The following is a 17,789-nucleotide window of genomic DNA, read 5'->3' on the forward strand; positions in this document are numbered from 1 at the left end:
AGCACACTGACCGACACTAAACTAAATGATTCAGTTTAATCAACTTTGCCAGGTAAGCAATGGCTTCTATAATCCTGATCCAACCTTCCGGATTCATCACTAAATACTGCACCCCAAGCACTTTATTGATCTGTGCTCCCCATCTAATCATTATCTGTACGCGTCTAAAACAAATACACTTGGTGTACCCCACGTCTCTGGAATGGTTTGACCAGAGTGCTACATACTCTCAAAAATCACTTAGCACCAGCATCAGAGTTTGGTAGAAGAGATACACCTTCACAAATGTAATGGCTATCCCACCCACTGTATTACTAGTGCCAAAGAATATAGTGCACATGTAATAGGGCACTCAAGCTATCCGTCAAGTTTGTGACAGAGTATTCCATCTGCCAATCAGGAACTTAGAATTAATTGTTTCCCCAAATAAGATGGACCATCACAATCACCCCACCTGGATTCGTTTAGCATCACAAAACCTTCTTTGTTGTGCAAGCACTTAAGTCACCCATAAATACAACCCTCCATTCCAGAAGGATATCCAGGCCCATCAGGAACAAAAGTACACTCAGACAAGCATCCCTACACAATAACCTACTACAAGAGTTACCTCAAACTGCTGCATAAAGGTCTTCAGGTTGGGGAAGGACTCAAGACAAGTGGCCTCCAACATCCGATGTTGATCAAGAACATCATACATTAAGAAATCAGCAATGGTGATCTGAGGAGAGAAGACTAAGTTTAACTACTGCAGTGTGTCAGGAACCACTAACAACAGTTATAAGGCCAGCTCTCACAAGCTGCGCACCCTTGTAGGAACAAGGAACACCACACAAGATCACAATCCCAAAAGTCTTGTAAATTTATCAGCTTTCTTTTACCCATACACTCACCTTTCTTACACATTTCTTCTCATCACAAATAAACCACAATCCTTTCGACACTCGAAAGGCAGTTTGAACGACCAGCACCCCCACCTTCTGGGTTAGTTTCCCCATGTAGCCTACTGCATTCTGCATGTTGCAGATGGCTGTGGGCTGTGGGCTGGCAGAGTGATCACACACTCCACAAAGTCTCTGGGTTCAACCACAGAGGCAAGGAGTACTCCCTCTTAGCCCAGACACCCCCGAGCACCAACAATCAAAAAATACCTTTTCTCCTGCAAACCACTTCCGCTCTCCAAGGTACTGTGAGAACCGCTTCAATTTATCAGGGAGTTGCTCCAGATATGGGCCCTTTAGACTCTCCTGTATTAAAAAAAAAGATAAAGCATGGTCAGAAAAGTTAAATCGGGCAAGAGGCACTGCAGAAAGGCACAACATCACATGCCTTTACAAGAAAGAGTACCTCACATGAAAAACCGCACAGATGAGCCCTCCTCCCACTCCCTTATGCACAATCCACAAGTACTGTAAATAAAAAAATAAACTTACAAAGTTCGGATTATATGAAATATTAGCCAGTCCCAAGCGGAAATCCATGACCTGGCTCACTAAAACATCCACTCGGCTAATTTCGGTCTCACTTTCACCACCTAAAACAAAATACACAAACAAAACGCTGAGATGCGACACGTTTACATTTCACAGAACTCAGTATACTGATTCCAGCAACCATTTACAGCAGTTACTCGCAAAAATGATATTAAGTGAGCGGTTGCTAGCATGTGGCCAAATTATGCATAAAAATTCAGCTTGCAGGACCTCCATTGGCTCAGGAGCCCGAGATAGTGGGTGGCTTTCATAGGTCAGCCTAAACCAGTAGCATACTTAGAGTGTCATGTGCCCTAGTGCACAGAAGGATATTGCCCCTAACCTGCCTACTGTTTAAACACATATATATATAAAAATAATGTTACTTACCCAGTAGACATCTGTTCGTGGCATGTAGTGCTGCAGATTCACATGCTTTACATAAGTCTGCCATCTGTTGTTGGGGTCTGAGTGTTATAACTTGTTTTTCCTTCAAAGAAGGTTTGAGTCACGAGATAGAGTGACTCCTCCTCTAGTGCACATGGGCATCGAGTCCTTTGTTAGGCTGTTTTCCCACAGGAGGGCGAAGTAACTGAAGTAAAGAGTGTGTATATATATAAAAATATAAATATATGAGAGAGCGAGCATGTGTGCAGCTTTAAACTGCCAATTCGATGCAATGTATATACATATTTACATAAATAGAGTACCACAACCGCTACAGGCTTTCGGGGATGAGGGAAGGCGCATGTGAATCTTCAGCACTACATGCCATGAACAGATGTCTACTGGGCAAGTAACATTTTCTGTTCGATGGCATGTGTGGCTGCAAAGACACATGCTTTGCTTATACTGAAATGCAGTTTCCTCCCAAAGTAAGCGGTGGCTAGCCTTTAGGATTTGGGGTAGTTTGGAATAGTGTTTTAAGCACTACTTGTCCAACATTTGCTTGATGGCGAGAGAAGACATCCACACAAATGAGCAGTAAATGTGTGTAGTGTGGACCATGTGGCTGCTTTACATATCTGCCACTGGTATACTTCCTAATAATCCATTGAAGCTCCTTTCTTTCTAGTAGAATGTGCTTTAGGAGTTACTAATAACTGTCTTTTAGCCTTAAGATAGCAAGTTTGAGTACACTTAACCTCATAAAGGTATCCCGATTTCAAAACAAGGATTAGCCAGATGGATAGTAGAGAAGCCACAGAGTTGTTTAGATTTTCTGAAATCATATGTTCTGTCTACATAATAAATGAGAGCTATTTTAACACGAAGGGTGTAAAGAGCTCTTTCAGCAACTGAATCTGGCTGATGAAAAGACTGGCAATTCCACTGACTGATTGGTGTGAAATGGTGAAACTACTTTAGGCAGGAATTTTGGGTTTGTCCTAAGTACTATTTTATTTTTGTGAATTTGGAAAAAAGGTTCTTCTAAAGTGAATGACTCAATTTCACTAACTCTTCTTTGAGTGTCAGTGAGGGAGATATGACTGATCTTGTTGACCAGAAATGGCATTAGTGCAGGGGGAAGCATAAGCAAACATCCCTCACCAACTGATTCATAAATCATTGCCCTTGGATTGAGGGTGTTGGTAACTGGATGCGAAGTTTGGGCATTTTGTGTTTTCGCTTGTGGCAAAGGGGCCTATGTATGGGGTTCCCCACATTTGGAACTATTGTTGAATCACTTGTGGGGGAAATCTCCCATTCGTGTATTTGTTGCTGCATCCTGCTTAAGAGGTGCACTAGTTGGTTGTGTATCCCTGGGATTATACTCTGCTAGTAGTTGAATGTGATTGTGAATTGCCCAGTTCCAAATTGTCTGTGCTAGAGACAATTGAGAGACATATATATATATACACACACACACACACACACACACACAAATAAATAATCTTTATATGGAAAATGTCACTTACCCAGTGTACATCTGTTCATGGCATGTTCCGCTGCAGATTCACATGCTATGCATATTCTGCCATCTAGTGTTGGGCTCGGAGTGTTACAAGTTGTTTTTCTTCGAAGAAGTGTTTGAGTCACGGGATCGAGTGAATCCTCTTCGGCTCCATTGTACATGGGCATCGACTCCATGTTAGATTGTTTTCCCGCAGAGGGTAAGGTAGGAGCGATAGAGTATAAAGAAAAGACGTCCATGTAAATGGAAAATATATATATTTACTTAACCTCATAAGAGGTATCCCTATTTCAAAACAAGGATTAGCCAGATGGATAATAGATAAGCCACATATATATATATACACACATATATATATATATATATATATATATATATATATTATTTCATCAACAGATGGACTGATAGCCATCTGACGGCTGCACCGATCCCATCACGTATCTCCCAAGTGTCGAAGTCAATGGAGTCCAAAGCGCTCGTATTTAGTTGATAAATTTATTTATTTAGCTTATATAGGTAATTCAGAGTCCCGAATGAGATGTCTGTCAACGCGTTTCGGCAAAACGCCTTCTACTGGACAGTTTGGCTAATCAGCCGGCATCATTTACATATAGCTATTACGTCCTACATTTATTTCTATAACACTGTGATGTACTACAAACGCGGCGGCCATTTTGAAGTGTGTAATTATAATTATTATAGATACAACAATTAATAGAGGAATAAACCTACATTGATGCCAATATTTACAGATAACATCAAAGTTAAAATTGGACAGTCATAAGGAATAAATATTGAATAATAAATATATTAGGAAAAAGGACAATTGCTTCCAATAATTCATAATGTTTGATCATCTAAAAACATTAATTAAATAACAAGAACAATAATAGTATAAATATAAACGAAGAAACGGTAATATCAATTTTTTCAATTTTACAATGTTTAAATTATCATTCGTTATATATACTATATAATTAGTATCTTGTATTAAAATCATGTTTAGGTAGTAACAATAGTTATGTTTTAATACCATAGTTTTTATCGGATGCCCGTATAATCAAATCTAGTTCCTCACTGTCCTTATCTGTATACTAGGTAATTCCATACACATAGATATAAATATGTTGTATTAAAATGAGGCCTTGGCGTAAAGTGCAATGTGCTGAAAAACTAAACTAATAATAAGTGCAAAAGAGCATATAAAGTGCATAGAAGTGTTACAAAAACTCCAATTAAAAACAGTCAGATCTATTGATCTTTTGGTCCATGTTATAATCTAGATGTGCATATATACCTCTATATATGATATTTGATATTCTTCAGTCGCCAAGTTATAGAAGAATAAAATGGAATCAAACATCATCATCAATGGTACAGTACAAATCTGTATACGAACTAATTCCATCTATGTTTCATCAGTTTGTGATATGAATTCAAACTAGGGAAAGTTATTAAGTCATGTCTATTTTACAGATTACATCATGGCACGATCATTTAAGTAGATAAGATCTTATCACCCATCTTCCTAAAAAGGAAATATAGATAACATACTACCAAATTAGCACTACTATTTTTAGGAATTGAAACACTGGGGGAGTCTCCATCTAAAAAGCAATGAACAGTGTGTTTTCATCTAAGATGGACATAGAGCTCAGCATCAAGATTGTGCCCCAATGGGGACTCAGATCCCAATAATAAAATCATCTTGGATTCCATTTGTCTGAGCTCGAGTGTTCTATTGCCACCTCTGGAGTTGTTTTTAATGTGTTTGATGCCATAGAAAGCTAAAGTGCCACATTCTCCTTTGTGTACTTCCCAAAAATGTTTAGCCAGAGGATAGGTCTTGTCCTGATTTTTAATGGCTCTAAAATGCTGTAAGAACCTAACTTTTAATTTATGAATGGTACTTCCAATGTATTTTTTCGGGCATCCACATTCGATGACATAAATCACAAATTCAGTGTCACATGTAATCCGATCTTTGATCTCGCACTGTCGACCATCAAAAGTTTGGTATTTGTATGTGTATGTGTATGTGTATATATATGTGTACAAGTGAATATTTAACTTAAATGGCTACAGGCTCCCAGGGAGGCAGGAGGGTGCATGTGAATCTGTAGCGGAACATGCCACGAACAGATATACAGTGGGTAAGTGACATTTTCCGTTCGATGGCATGTGCAGCTGCAGATACACATGCTATGCACAGATTACAAAGCAGTTTTGCCTCCTATAAGCGGTGGTCAGCCTGAAGGAGTTGAAGTGGTTTGAAATAGGGTTCTTAGTACAGCCTGTCCTACTGTGGCCTGTTGTGTTGCTAACACATCTACATAGTAATGCTTGGTAAATGTATGTGGTGTTGACCAAGTGGCTGCTTTACAGCTTTCTGTCATTGGTATGTTCCGTAAGAAAGCCACTGTAGCCCCTTTTTTGCGGGTAGAATGTGTTAGGTGTTACTAATAGCTGCCTTTTAGCTTTTAGGTAACATGTTTGGATGCATTTTACTATTTATCTAGGTAGTCCTTGCTTTGAGATCGGGTTACCAATATGTGGTTTCTGAAATGCCACAAATAACGGTTTGGTTTTTCTAAATGACTTCGTTCTATCAATGTAATACATTATAGCTCTTTTAATGTCTAATGTATTCAGGGCTCTTTCTGCTACAGAGTCTGGCTGTGGAAAGAAGACTGGCAGTTCCACTGTGAGTGATATGAAACGGTGATATCACCTTTTGGAGAAGATTTGGGTGTGTTCGAAGTACAACTTTATGTTTGTGTACTTGTATGAACGGTTCTTGAATAGTGAAAGCTTGGATTTCACTAACTCTTCTTAATGAAGTAATTGCAATTAGGAAGGCAACTTTCCATGTTAGGTATTGAATCTGACATGAATGCATAGGTTCAAATGGTGGACCCATGAGTCGTGTGAGTACTATGTTTAGATTCCACAAAGGCACTGGCGGTGTTCTCGGTGGGGGACTCTAAATAGAGAGGTGTGTTGTATATTTTGCTAATACGCAGAAATTGCAGTGAGATGTATTTTGATGGATGAAAAAGCTAAATCTGCTTTTTGTAAATGAAGCAAATAACTTACAATGTGTTGTATTGGTGCTGAAAGAGGGGCAATCTGTTTAGGTTGACAGTACAACACAAACCTTTTCCATTTGTTTGCATAACACTGCATGGTAGTGGGTTTTCTTGGTTGTTTAATTACTTCCATACATTCGGTTGGAAGGTGTAGATATCCAAACTCAGACTTCAGGAGCCAAATTGTGGGGGATTTTGATATGTGGTACCACTGACAGATCTAAACAAGGTTGTGTACCAGGGTTGACGTGCCCACGCTGGTGCTATAAGTATGAGTTTGTTTTGATGCAGTTTGTTGACTAGAAATGGAATGAGTGGGAGAGGGGGAAAGCGTAAGCAAATATCCCTGACCAGTTGATCCATAGAGCATTGCCCTTAGATAGAGGGTGTGGGTACCTGGGTACAAAGTTTTGGCATTTTGCATTTTCACTGGGGGCGAATAGGTCTATATCTGGCGTTCGCCAGTGATTAAAGTATGTCTGAAGCACTTGGGGATGAATTTCCCACTAGTGCGTTTGTTGATGATCTCGGCCGAGAACATCTGCCAATTGGCTGTGTATTCTTGGAATGTATTGTGCTACCAGGTGAATTTTGTTGTGGATTGCCCAATGCCAAATCTTTTGTGCTAAAAGGGACAGTTGTGATGAGTGGGTCCCTCCTAGTTTGTTTAGGTAATACATTGCAATCATGTTGTCTGTTTTGATAAGAATGTTTTTGTGAATGAGAAGAGGTCGAAAGGCTCAGAGTGCTAGCAATACAGCTAGCAATTCTAGGTGATTTATGTGAAATTGTTTGTGTTTGGTGTCCCATTGTCCTTGAATGTTGCGATTGTTGAAGTGTGCCCCCCCCCAGCCAATCATTGATGCATCTGTTGTGAGTATGGTCTGAGGCACAGGGTCTTGAAATGGCCGCCCTTTGTTCTGATTTGTGGAAGTCCACCACTGAAGTGATGTGTGTGTTTGGCGGTCTATCAACACTAGATCTTGAAGTTGACCCTGTGCCTGCGACCACTGCTTTGCAAGGCACTGTTGTAAAGGCCGCATGTTTAATCTTGCATTTGGGACAAAGGTGATGCATGATGCCATCATGCCCAACAGTTTCATTACAAATTTGACTGTGTACTGTTGGCCTGACTGAATTTGTGCTAATACATTGTGGAATGCTTGCACTCTTTGTGGACTTGGGATTGCAAGTGCTGTTTGTGTATTTAGTGTGGCTCCTAAATACTGTTGAATTTGCGCAGGTTGTAGATGGGATTTTTGGCAGTTTATGGAGAACCCTTGAGTGTGTAGGGTTTGTATTACATAATGTGTATGGTTTTGACACTGTATGACTGCTGGATTTTATTAGCCAATCGGCGAGCTATGGGAAGACATGAATGTGTTATCTCCTTAGGTAGGCAGCTACTACTGCTAGGCATTTTGTAAATACTCTGGTATCTTGTTATCCCGAAGGGTAATACTTTGAACTGGTAATGTTTTCCCTGAATTACAAACTGGAGATATTTTCTGTGCGCTGGGCGGATGGGTAGGTGAAAATACGCATCCTTGAGGTCTAACGTTGCCATGAAATCTTGCTGTTGTAGCATTGGGACCACATCCTGTAGCGTTACCATGTGAAAGTGTTCTGACAGGATGTAAAGATTTAGAGTTCTGAGATCCAATATTGGTCTCAAGGTTCTGTCTTTTTTGGGAATAAGGAAGTACAGAGAGTAAACCCCTGTTCCTATCTGATCTTGTGGTACAAGCTCTATCGCTTGTTTGAGTAATAGTGATTTTACTTCTTGCAACATTGAGATATGTTGTGAGGAGAGTTTGTGTGGTTTCGGAGGTATATTTGGGGGAATTTGTGCCAATTCTATGCAATAGTCATTGTGGATAATACCCAGTTGTCTGTTGTAATGGGTAGCCAATTGTGGAACCTTTGCAGTCTTCCCCCCACAGGTGAGATGTGAGTTGGGAAGAGATGGAGAAAGTCACTGTTTTGGCTGTGAAGCTTGTTTTGTTGGCTGATATTTTCCCCTGTCTCTGGGGAATTGGCCTCTGTAATTACCTCTAAACCCACCTTGTTGGTATTGAGGCTGGTAGGTTGACTTCGATTGTGAGGTGGATGCCTCAGGTGTTTGCGCTCTAAAACGACCTCTGTATTGAGGTTTCCGAAAGGATCCTCTGTATTGTGTCGTATACAGAGCACCCATGGCTTTAGCCGTGGGTGAGTCTTTTTTTAATGGCCGTATCAACTTCAGGGCCAAATAGCTGTTTTTGATTGAACGGCATATTAAGGACAGCCTGTTGAATTTCAGGCTTAAACCCTGACAACCGAAGCCATGCGTGTCTCAGAATAGTAACAGCAGTATTGATTGTCCTAGCTGCTGTGTCTAGGAACGGCAGGCTATTACTAATAACCAAATTAGATCAGCCCTAGATTCAGCAGACTATTTGTCCCCCTAGGTGGCCTTTTTTGTTGGTCTTTGGGGAGATGTTGGATGATATCTTTCATCTCGTCCCAGTGGGCTCTATCATACCTAGCCAATAGTGCTTGGGAGTTGGCCATCATCCATTGGTTGGCTGCTTACGATGCTACTCTTTTAAAAGCAGCATCAAATTTCCTGCTCTTCCAGTCATCTGGTGGTGCATCACCAGATGACTGGGAGTTGGCCCTCTTCCTAGTCACAATTACAACTACAGAATCAGGAGGCAGTTGTTGTGTAATGAATGCCGGATCAGAGGGAGGTGGTTTATACTTTTTCTCCAATCTGGGAGTAATTATCCTGGCTTTGACTGGCTCTTGAAATATCTGTTGTGCATGCTTTAACACACCTGGAAGCATGGGAAGGGTAGCGTTTGTGGAGAATAATGTGTTGAAGAGAAAATCATCCTCCAAGGGCTTGGTGTGCATGGCGACATTGTGGTATGATGCCGCCCTAGCCAGAACCTGAGTGTATCTGGTGCTATCTTCCGGTGGTGATGGTTTGGAAGGATAGCAGTCTGGGCTGTTATCTGAAATGGGATCTGGATCATAGAGATCCCATGGATCCACACTGTCTTGTTGTGAATCTAAAGAATGTACAGGAGACTGCAGGTGTAGTAGTACGTGGCGAGACAAGCAGGTGAGGAGGAGACTGAGGAGGTGAAAATTGTGGAGGTGGAGATCTTTGTTGAGGCTTTGGAACTTTAGCCGGTGGCTGAGCAGTGTCCAATTGTTCCTGAAAGGCCAGTTTCCTCTTTGGCAAGATCAAACTACACCTCCTCTGAAGCCTGTGTCCTTGTGAATGTGAATTCTGGCTTGCCTTTCAGCAATGTCCTCCATCTGTGTGTATTCCTCTGAAAACGTATGGCTTTGAGTACTTTCGAAAGTCCATGCTCCTCGGTGTAACTTGGCCTTTTCAGCTCCGAAGCGGGTTCTCTCGGGATCGGAAGGCCGGGAGTGGATGTTGGCCTCAGCTCCAAAAGCGATTGTCGAGGCTTTGACTCGAAGGGTCGATGTTTTCCTGTTTCGGAGCCAGTGTTTCGGCTAGAGTCCGAAGGCTTCGGTGGCGTGGCCTTTTTCTATGCCGAAGTGGTTGCTTGGTCACCGCAGGTCTTTGCAGGTCGCGCCATGGCCTTCCGGCAGTGGCGTTCCCGAAGCCTTATGTTTGGGCTTGGCTGGGACAGGGGCAGGCGTACTCACATGCTGTCCTGCCGTGACCAGTCTGTCCTCCTCGGAATCCTGCTCAGAGTCGGACCCTCGGACGGAGACTGGGGTGTGCATAATCTCCTCCACCTCAAGACGCTCAGTGCTCTTCGACATCATTTCTAACCTTTGTGCTCTTCTGTATCGGAGAGTCTTCTTCAAACAGAAGGATCTGCAGGCCTCACAATTTTCCTATCGATGATAGGGAGAGGCAGAGATTACAGACAAGATGTTGGTCTGTATACGGAAATTTGGCGTGGCACTGAGGACAAAAGCAAAATGGGGTCTGGTCCATAAGGCTTCCACGCAGTTGGCCCAACCAGGCCAGAGTTGGGCTTGGGTGCCCCGAAGGGCGAGTCAAGATGTTAGATCCGACGGTACCAAAGTGTCGATGAGAGAGGATACGTGATCGAAACAATACCGACGAGAATTAATGAGTTATAAAAAAAATTCGACTCGAACTATCGGAGCAAAAAGAAACACGTCCGAACCCGATGGTGGAAAGAAAACAATGTAACATGGAGTTGATGCCCATGCACCATGGAGCCGAAGAGGAGGAGTCACTCGATCCAGTGACTCAAAAACACTTCTTCGAAGAAAAACAACTTGTAACACTCCGAGCCTAACACTAGATGGCAGAATATGCATAGCATGTGTATCTGCAGCTACACATGCCATCGATAACACACATTATATATATATATATATATATATATATATATATATATATATTTAGAAAATGTCACTTACCCAGTGTACATCTGTTTGTGGCATGTTCCACTACAGATTCACATGCTGTGCATACCATCTGCCATCTAGTGTTGGTAGTTTATGGAGAACCCTAGGTTGTGTAGGGTGTATTACATAATGCGTATGGTTTTGACACTGTATGACTGTTGGAAAGACATGAGTATGTTGCCTTCTTAGGTAGGCTGCAACTACCGCCAGGCATTTTGTGAATACTCTGGGAGCTGTTGTTGGGTAAGTGAAAATACACATCTTAGAGGTCTAATGTTGCCATGAAAATTGTGCTGTTGAAGTAGTGGGACAACATCCTGTAGTGTTACCATGTGAAAATGTTCTGACAGGATGTAAAGATTGAGGGTTCTGAGATCTAGTAGTGGACTTAAGGTTCTGTCCTTTCTGGGAATGAGGAAATACAGTGAGTAAACTCCTGTTACTATTTGATTTTGTGGGACTGGCTCTATTGCTTTTTTGAGTAAGAAAGACTTTACTTCCTCTTGCAGCAGGGCGATATGTTGTGTGGAGAGGTTGTGTGGTTTTGGTGGAATATTTGGTGGAGTTTGTGCCAATTCTATGCAATAGCCATTGTAGAGAATTGATAATACCCAGCTGTCTGTGGTAATGGGTAGCCAATTGTTGTGGAACCTTTGCAGTCTTCCCCCCACCCCCACAGTTAAGGTGTGAATTGGGAAGGGAAGGATCAAGTGGCTGACTGATATTTTCCCCTGCCTCTGGGGTACTGGCCTCTAAGTACTTTTGAAACCACGTCGTTGATAGAGGTTGGTAGGCCGACCTTGTTTGTGAGGTGGATGCCTCAGGTGTATGGGATCTAAATCCACCTCTGTATTGGGGATTACAAAAGGATCCCCTGTATTGTGTAGTATACAAAGCACCCATGGCTTTAGCTGTGCCAGAATCTTTTTTCAATTGCAGGGTCTACCTCTAAGCCAAAAAGCTGTTTTTGGTTAAACGGCATATTGAGGACAGCCTGTTGTATTTCAGACTTAAATCCTGAAGACCTAAGCCATCTGTGTCTTCGTATGGTGACAGCAGTGTTGATGGTTCTAGCTGTTGTATCTGAAGAGTCTATGGCTGACCTGATTGTGATGGGCTGCCCTTCCTCAACTATTTGTTGTGCCCTCTTTCGCTGTTCTTCGGGGAGATGCTGGATTATATATCTTTCATCTCATCCCAGTGGCCCCTATCGTATCTAGCCAACAGTGGCGGAGAGTTGGCTATCCTCTACTGGTTGGCTGCCGGAGATGCCACCCTTTTTCCCACAGCATCAAAAACTTTCTACTCTCCTTGTCTGGTGGGGGTGCATCCCCTGATGACTAAGAGTTTGCTCTTTCTCTGGCTGCGCTTACCACTACAGAGACTGGAGGCAATTGTTGTGTGACAAAGGAAGGATCAGAGGGAGGTGGCTTAAATTTTTTCTCCACCCTGGGAGTAATTATCCTAGTTTTAACTGGCTCCTTGAATATTTGGTCAGCATGCTTTAACATTGCAGGGAGCCTGGGAAGCGACTGATAAGTTGCATGTGTAGAGGAAAGTGTATTAAAAAGGAAGTCATCCTCTACCAGCTCAGTATGCATGGCGACATTGTGATAGGATGCCGCACTAGCTATGACCTGAGTGTAGCCTGTACTATCCTCTGGTGGTGATGGCTTAGAGGGATAGCAGTCTGGGTTATCTGGAATGGGATCTGGATCATAAAGATCCCATGGATCAACATTGTCCTGCTGCAAATCGAATGAGTGTGCTGGTGATTGCATAGGTGTAGGACTGGGGTTGGGGAGGGAAGTAAATGCAGAGAGTGAAGATGAGACTGAGGAGGAGAAAATTGAGGAGGTGGAGGTTTCTCTTTGGTCCTTAGCACTTTAGCTGGTGGCTGACCAGTGTCCAATTCTTCCTGAAAGGCTAATTTCCTCTTTGGCTTTAGAGGAGGTGCGGTTATAATTCTGCCAGTGTCTTTATGGATGTGGATCCTGGCTTGCCTTTCATCTATTGCCTTCATTTGTGAGTGTTCCTCAGTCAGTTTATGGCTTTCTTTGAGTGTTTGTGAAAGTCTATGTTCCGCCGTATAAATTGGCTTTTTCGGCTCTGAAGCAGTTTTTTTCGGTATCAAAAAATTCAGCGTTGATTTATGGTCTCGGCTCCGAGAACAATTTGAGGTTTCGGCTCGAAGGATCGATGTTTGGAGGACTCTGAGACAAAGCCTCGGCTCGAGTCCGATGGCGTGGCCTTTTTCAGTGCCGAAGTTGTGGGTTGATCACCGAAGGTCTTTTTACAGGTCGAGCCATGGCCTTCCTGCAGGGGCGTTCCCAAGGCTTTATGTTTGGGCTTGGCTGGGACAAGGGCAGGCGTACTCACGTGCTGTCCTGCCGTAACCGGTCTGTCCTCCTCAGTCTCCTGTTCGGAGTCGGACCCGCGAACAGAGACAGCCTTCTGCACGATTTCCTCCTCTCCCACATCCAGACGTTCGGTGCTCTTGGATGCCATCTCGAGTCGCCGTGCGCTTCTGTCTCAGAGCGTTTTCTTGGAGCAGAAGGATCTGCAGGCCTCGCAATTTTCTTCCCGATGGTCAGGGGAAAAGCAGAGATTACAGACGAGATGTTGGTCTGTGTAGGGAACTTTTGCGTGGCACCGAGGACAAAAGCGGAATGTGGTCCGGTCCATGAGGCTGCCACACGGTCGGCCCGACCAGGCCAGAGTTGGGTGCACGCACCCTGAAGGGCAAGTAGAGATGTTTAACCCAACAGTACCAAAGTGTCGATAGAGGATGGTATGCGATCGAAACAATACCGACGAGAATTAGAGCGTTTTGAAACTTTCTGACTCAAACTATCGGAGTGAAAGGAAACACGTCCGAACCCGATGGCGGAAAGAAAACAATCTAACATGGAGTCGATGCCCATGCGCAATGGAGCCGAAGAGGAGGACTCTCGATCCCGTGACTCGAAAACACTTCTTCGAAGAAAAACAACTTGTAACACTCCAAGCCCAACACTAGATGGCAGAATATGCATAGCATGTGTATCTGCAGCTACACATGCCATCGAACACACACACATATATGGAAAATTTCACTTACCCAGTGTACATCTGTTTGTGGCATGTTCCACTACAGATTATACTATGCATACCATCTGCCATCTAGTGTTGGGCTCGGAGTGTTACAAGTTTTTTTTTTTTCAAAACTTGTAACACTCCGAGCCCAACACTAGATGGCAGGCGGTATGCATAGCATGTGTATCTGCAGCTACACATGCCATCGAACATTTTATATGTGTGTGTGGGGTCATGTTGTCTGTCCTTATGAACACTGTTTAGTGTGTGATCTGTGGATGAAAAGCTTTGAGTGCTAGCAACACTGCTAGCAATTCTAAATGGTTGATGTGACAAAGTTTGTTGAATTGAGTTCCATACCCCTCGTATGGTGAGGTTGTCGAGATGTGCTCCCTAACCTATCACTGATGCATCAGTTGAGGTTATGGTGTGTGGCAAAGGGTACTAAAATGGCCAACCCTTTTAAGAAGTTGGCGTGATTCCACCATTGTGGAGAGTGGCAAGTTTGGCGGTCCAACACCACTAGATCCTGAAGTTGACCCTGTGCTTGAGACCATTGTTTCGAGAGAGACTGCTGTAGCGGTCTAATGTTTAGATGTGCATTGGGTACTATTGCTATGCTGGATGCCATCATTCCAAAGAGTTTCATGATCAACCTCACTGTACAAGTGCTGTTGTATTGTAGTTGAGATATGATATTGTGGAAAGCTTGAATTCAGTGGGTTTGGGTATGCTAATGCCGATTGAGTGTTCAGGCTTGCTCCCAGATATGGTTATATTTGTGCTGGCTGCAGATGAGATTTTTGGTAATTGATTGTGAATCCTATGTTGTGTAGGATGTCCACCATGTACTGTGCGTGCTGTTGACAAGTTTGAATTGTGCTGGCCTTTCAGCCAGTTGTCCAGATAGAAGACAACATATACATGTCTTTCCCCGAGGTATGCTGGGACCACTGCAAGGCATTTGGTGAATACCCTTGTTGCGGATACTCCAAAGGGTAGTACTTTGAAATGGTAGTGCCTGCCTGCTATCACGAAGCTTAGAAATTTGCGATGCACTGGATGTATGGGACTGTGGAAATAAGCATCTTCTAAAGCTAATGCTGTCATGTAGTCTTGTTTCTGTAGCAGGGGAATGATGTCCTGTAGAGTGACAATGTGAACGTGCTCTGGCAGCATATGCTGATTGAGGGGTCTGCGATCTAAGATTGGTCTGACAGTACTATCTTTCTTTAGTATGAGGCAGTATAGAGAATATATTTCTGACCCTTGTTAGGATATAGGTACCATATCTATGGCACCTTTGAGTAGAAGTGATTGTACCTTCCGTTCTAATAAATTTAGATGTTCCAGAGAAAGTCTGTGCGAGGAGGAATGTTTGGTGGAGTAGAGCTAAGTTCTAGGCAATAACCATGTTGGATAATTGATAGAACGCATTAATCTGTAGTTCTGTTGTGCCATTGTTGGTAAATATTTTCCAGTCTTCCTTCCACAGGAGATGTATGCTCTACATGGATGTGTGAAAAGTCACTGTTTGGTTGAGGAGGAGGAACCTCTTGGGGTGGTTGATTTATCGTGCCCTCTATAATTAGGTCCTCTGTAAAAGCATCTGAAGGAGCATTGGTTGTAAAAATGTGTCCCTTGTTTCTGTTGGAATGTGGATGGCTCGGTGGTTGATGGTTTGAACCCACCCTTAAAACTGCAAAACATTGACTGAGTAGGGGTAGTGTAAAGGGCACCCATAGATTTAGATGCATCAGTCTCTTTTTTCAGATTTTCTATGGTAGTACCGACTTCTGGGCCAAATAGGTGATGCTTATCAAAGGGCATATTTAACACTGCCTTTTGTATTTCTGGTTTAAACCCTGAAGTTCTTAACAATGCATGCCTTCTAATGATTACACTGGTATTGATACCCCTTGCTGCTGTATCTGTGGCATTTATTGCAGGTCTAATTTGATTATTGGTGATAGCCTGCCAGTCTGTTACTATCTTTTGTGCCCTTTTCTGGTTGAAAGTACTGCAACAAATCTTCCACCTCATCCCAATGAGCTCTGTCATATCTTGCTAACAGAGCCTGAGAGTTTGCAATCCTCCAATGATAAACAGCTTGAGCTGCTACTTTTTCCAGCTGCATCAAATTTACGACTTTCCTCGTCTGAGGGAGAAGCATCCCCTGTGTATTGGCAATTTGCCCTTTTCCTTGCTGCACTGACAACTATAGAATCAGGTAGCAATTGGGCTCTAATAAAAAGTGGATTTGAGGGTGCAGGTTTATACTTTGTCAATCTACCCTTGCTGTCATAATTCTAGACTTCACTGGTTCTTTGAAAATGTCCTCTGCATGTTTAAGCATGCCTGGAGCATAGGCAGACATTGATACTCCTTGTGAGTGGATGTTAGTGTGTTAAATAAGAAGTCATCCTCAATGGGATCTGTATGTAACTGCACCTTTTTCAAATGCAGCTGCCCTAGCTATAACCTGATTGTAAGCAGTAGCATCTTCAGGTGGAGATGGTACTGCAGGGTATAAATCAGGATCATGGGAAGGTATGGGACCCCAAACCCTAAGTCCCATGGACCTATATCCTGATGAGTATCCTCTAAATCATCCCCATGTGTTGAGATAGGGGATTGTGGAGAAAATTGTGTAGGTGAAGGTGGTGGGGTATCTGGTGGTGGAGAAGCAAGAAGTAAAGGAGAATGTGGTGGTGAACGCTCCTTTTGCTTGAATATTTTAGCAGGTGAAAGCCCAGCTCTTTCTGTGTCCTTATGTATATGGATTTTTCACTGTTTACCGCCCATTACTTCCAATATGGGTCTTATTTCAGAAGACTCCTCAGTAGTTGGAGCATCATTTCCAAGTACAGGTTTCAGCTCTGAAAGTTTGGAAATTTAATATTTTAGTCGGGCCGAAAATGTCAGCTCTAAAATTGTTGGCAGTTTTTTCGGCTCAGAGGTGGAAGTCTGATTTTCAGCTCGATCCCGAAATAGGTATGGCATGCTGTTTAGTCGGCGCCGAATGCCCTTTGGTCTTATATTTTGGTGCTGAACCCGAGGGTTGGTCACCCGATTGCCTACAGTGGTTGGACCCAAAAAATACAAGCAGTGGGGGACCCAAGACCAGTGCTAAAGTATTTTTGGTTGTCTTTTGTGGATAGCAAGGGGCTGATGCACTCCTGTACTGCGCCGCTGGAATGGATTGGCTGTGACCATCGGTATCTCGATCTGAATCGGAGTCTGCAATGGAAAATGTAGTTTGATGAGCCATCTCTTCTTGTGTGTGTTCTTCGCTGAAGTTGTCTGGCGTTTGTTCGACGACTTGGGAGCCATCTCCAACCGACATGCTCTTCGATCCCTCACAGTCTTCTTCAAACTGAAGGATAGACATGCTTCACAGCTTTCTTCTCTGTTATCCGAATGTAGGAAGCTGGCCTGGTGTGTGGTGGGTACTTACACCTTATACCAGGTCTCCCTTATTAGTGTAGTGCAGTCAGTGTCTAGAAGCCAAGCTCTCTAGAGGTAACTGTGGATGAGCAGGCGAGGCATATCTAGGAGACATGCAAAGCTCATGCAATACCATTGTAGTCACACTTAGTACTTACACATATGAAAAAAAACACTCAGTGTTACACAATAGTTAGAAATGGGCCTGGGGGGGGGGGGATGGGACACAAACCATATATGGAGAAAGTGCAATGCAAAAGTCAGTCTCCCACCTAGGCAAGTGTAGTGTGTAGAGGGGAGCTGGGAGTACCAGGAAAGACCAAAGGTAAGTACCACAACCCACCCTAGCGACCAGGAAAACAGGAGTAAATCACAGTAAGT

The 17,789-nt window shown here is 43.1% G+C and overlaps 1 protein-coding gene across 1 annotated transcript in view; it reads right to left on the reverse strand.

Moving 5' to 3' along the window:
* LOC138299792 (glutathione S-transferase Mu 1-like) overlaps window positions 1–17,789 on the reverse strand; it is an 81,044-nt gene that overhangs the window by 9,557 nt on the left and 53,698 nt on the right. The window contains exons 5-7 of the mRNA XM_069238348.1: window positions 1,434–1,534; window positions 1,152–1,247; window positions 611–721 (exon numbers count right to left, since the gene is read on the reverse strand). Of these exons, the coding sequence (XP_069094449.1) occupies window positions 611–721; window positions 1,152–1,247; window positions 1,434–1,534 (308 nt within the window). The remainder of the gene's footprint in view (window positions 1–610; window positions 722–1,151; window positions 1,248–1,433; window positions 1,535–17,789) is intronic.

This window comes from Pleurodeles waltl, chromosome 6, assembly GCF_031143425.1.
Source record: "Pleurodeles waltl isolate 20211129_DDA chromosome 6, aPleWal1.hap1.20221129, whole genome shotgun sequence".
NCBI lineage: Eukaryota > Metazoa > Chordata > Amphibia > Caudata > Salamandridae > Pleurodeles > Pleurodeles waltl.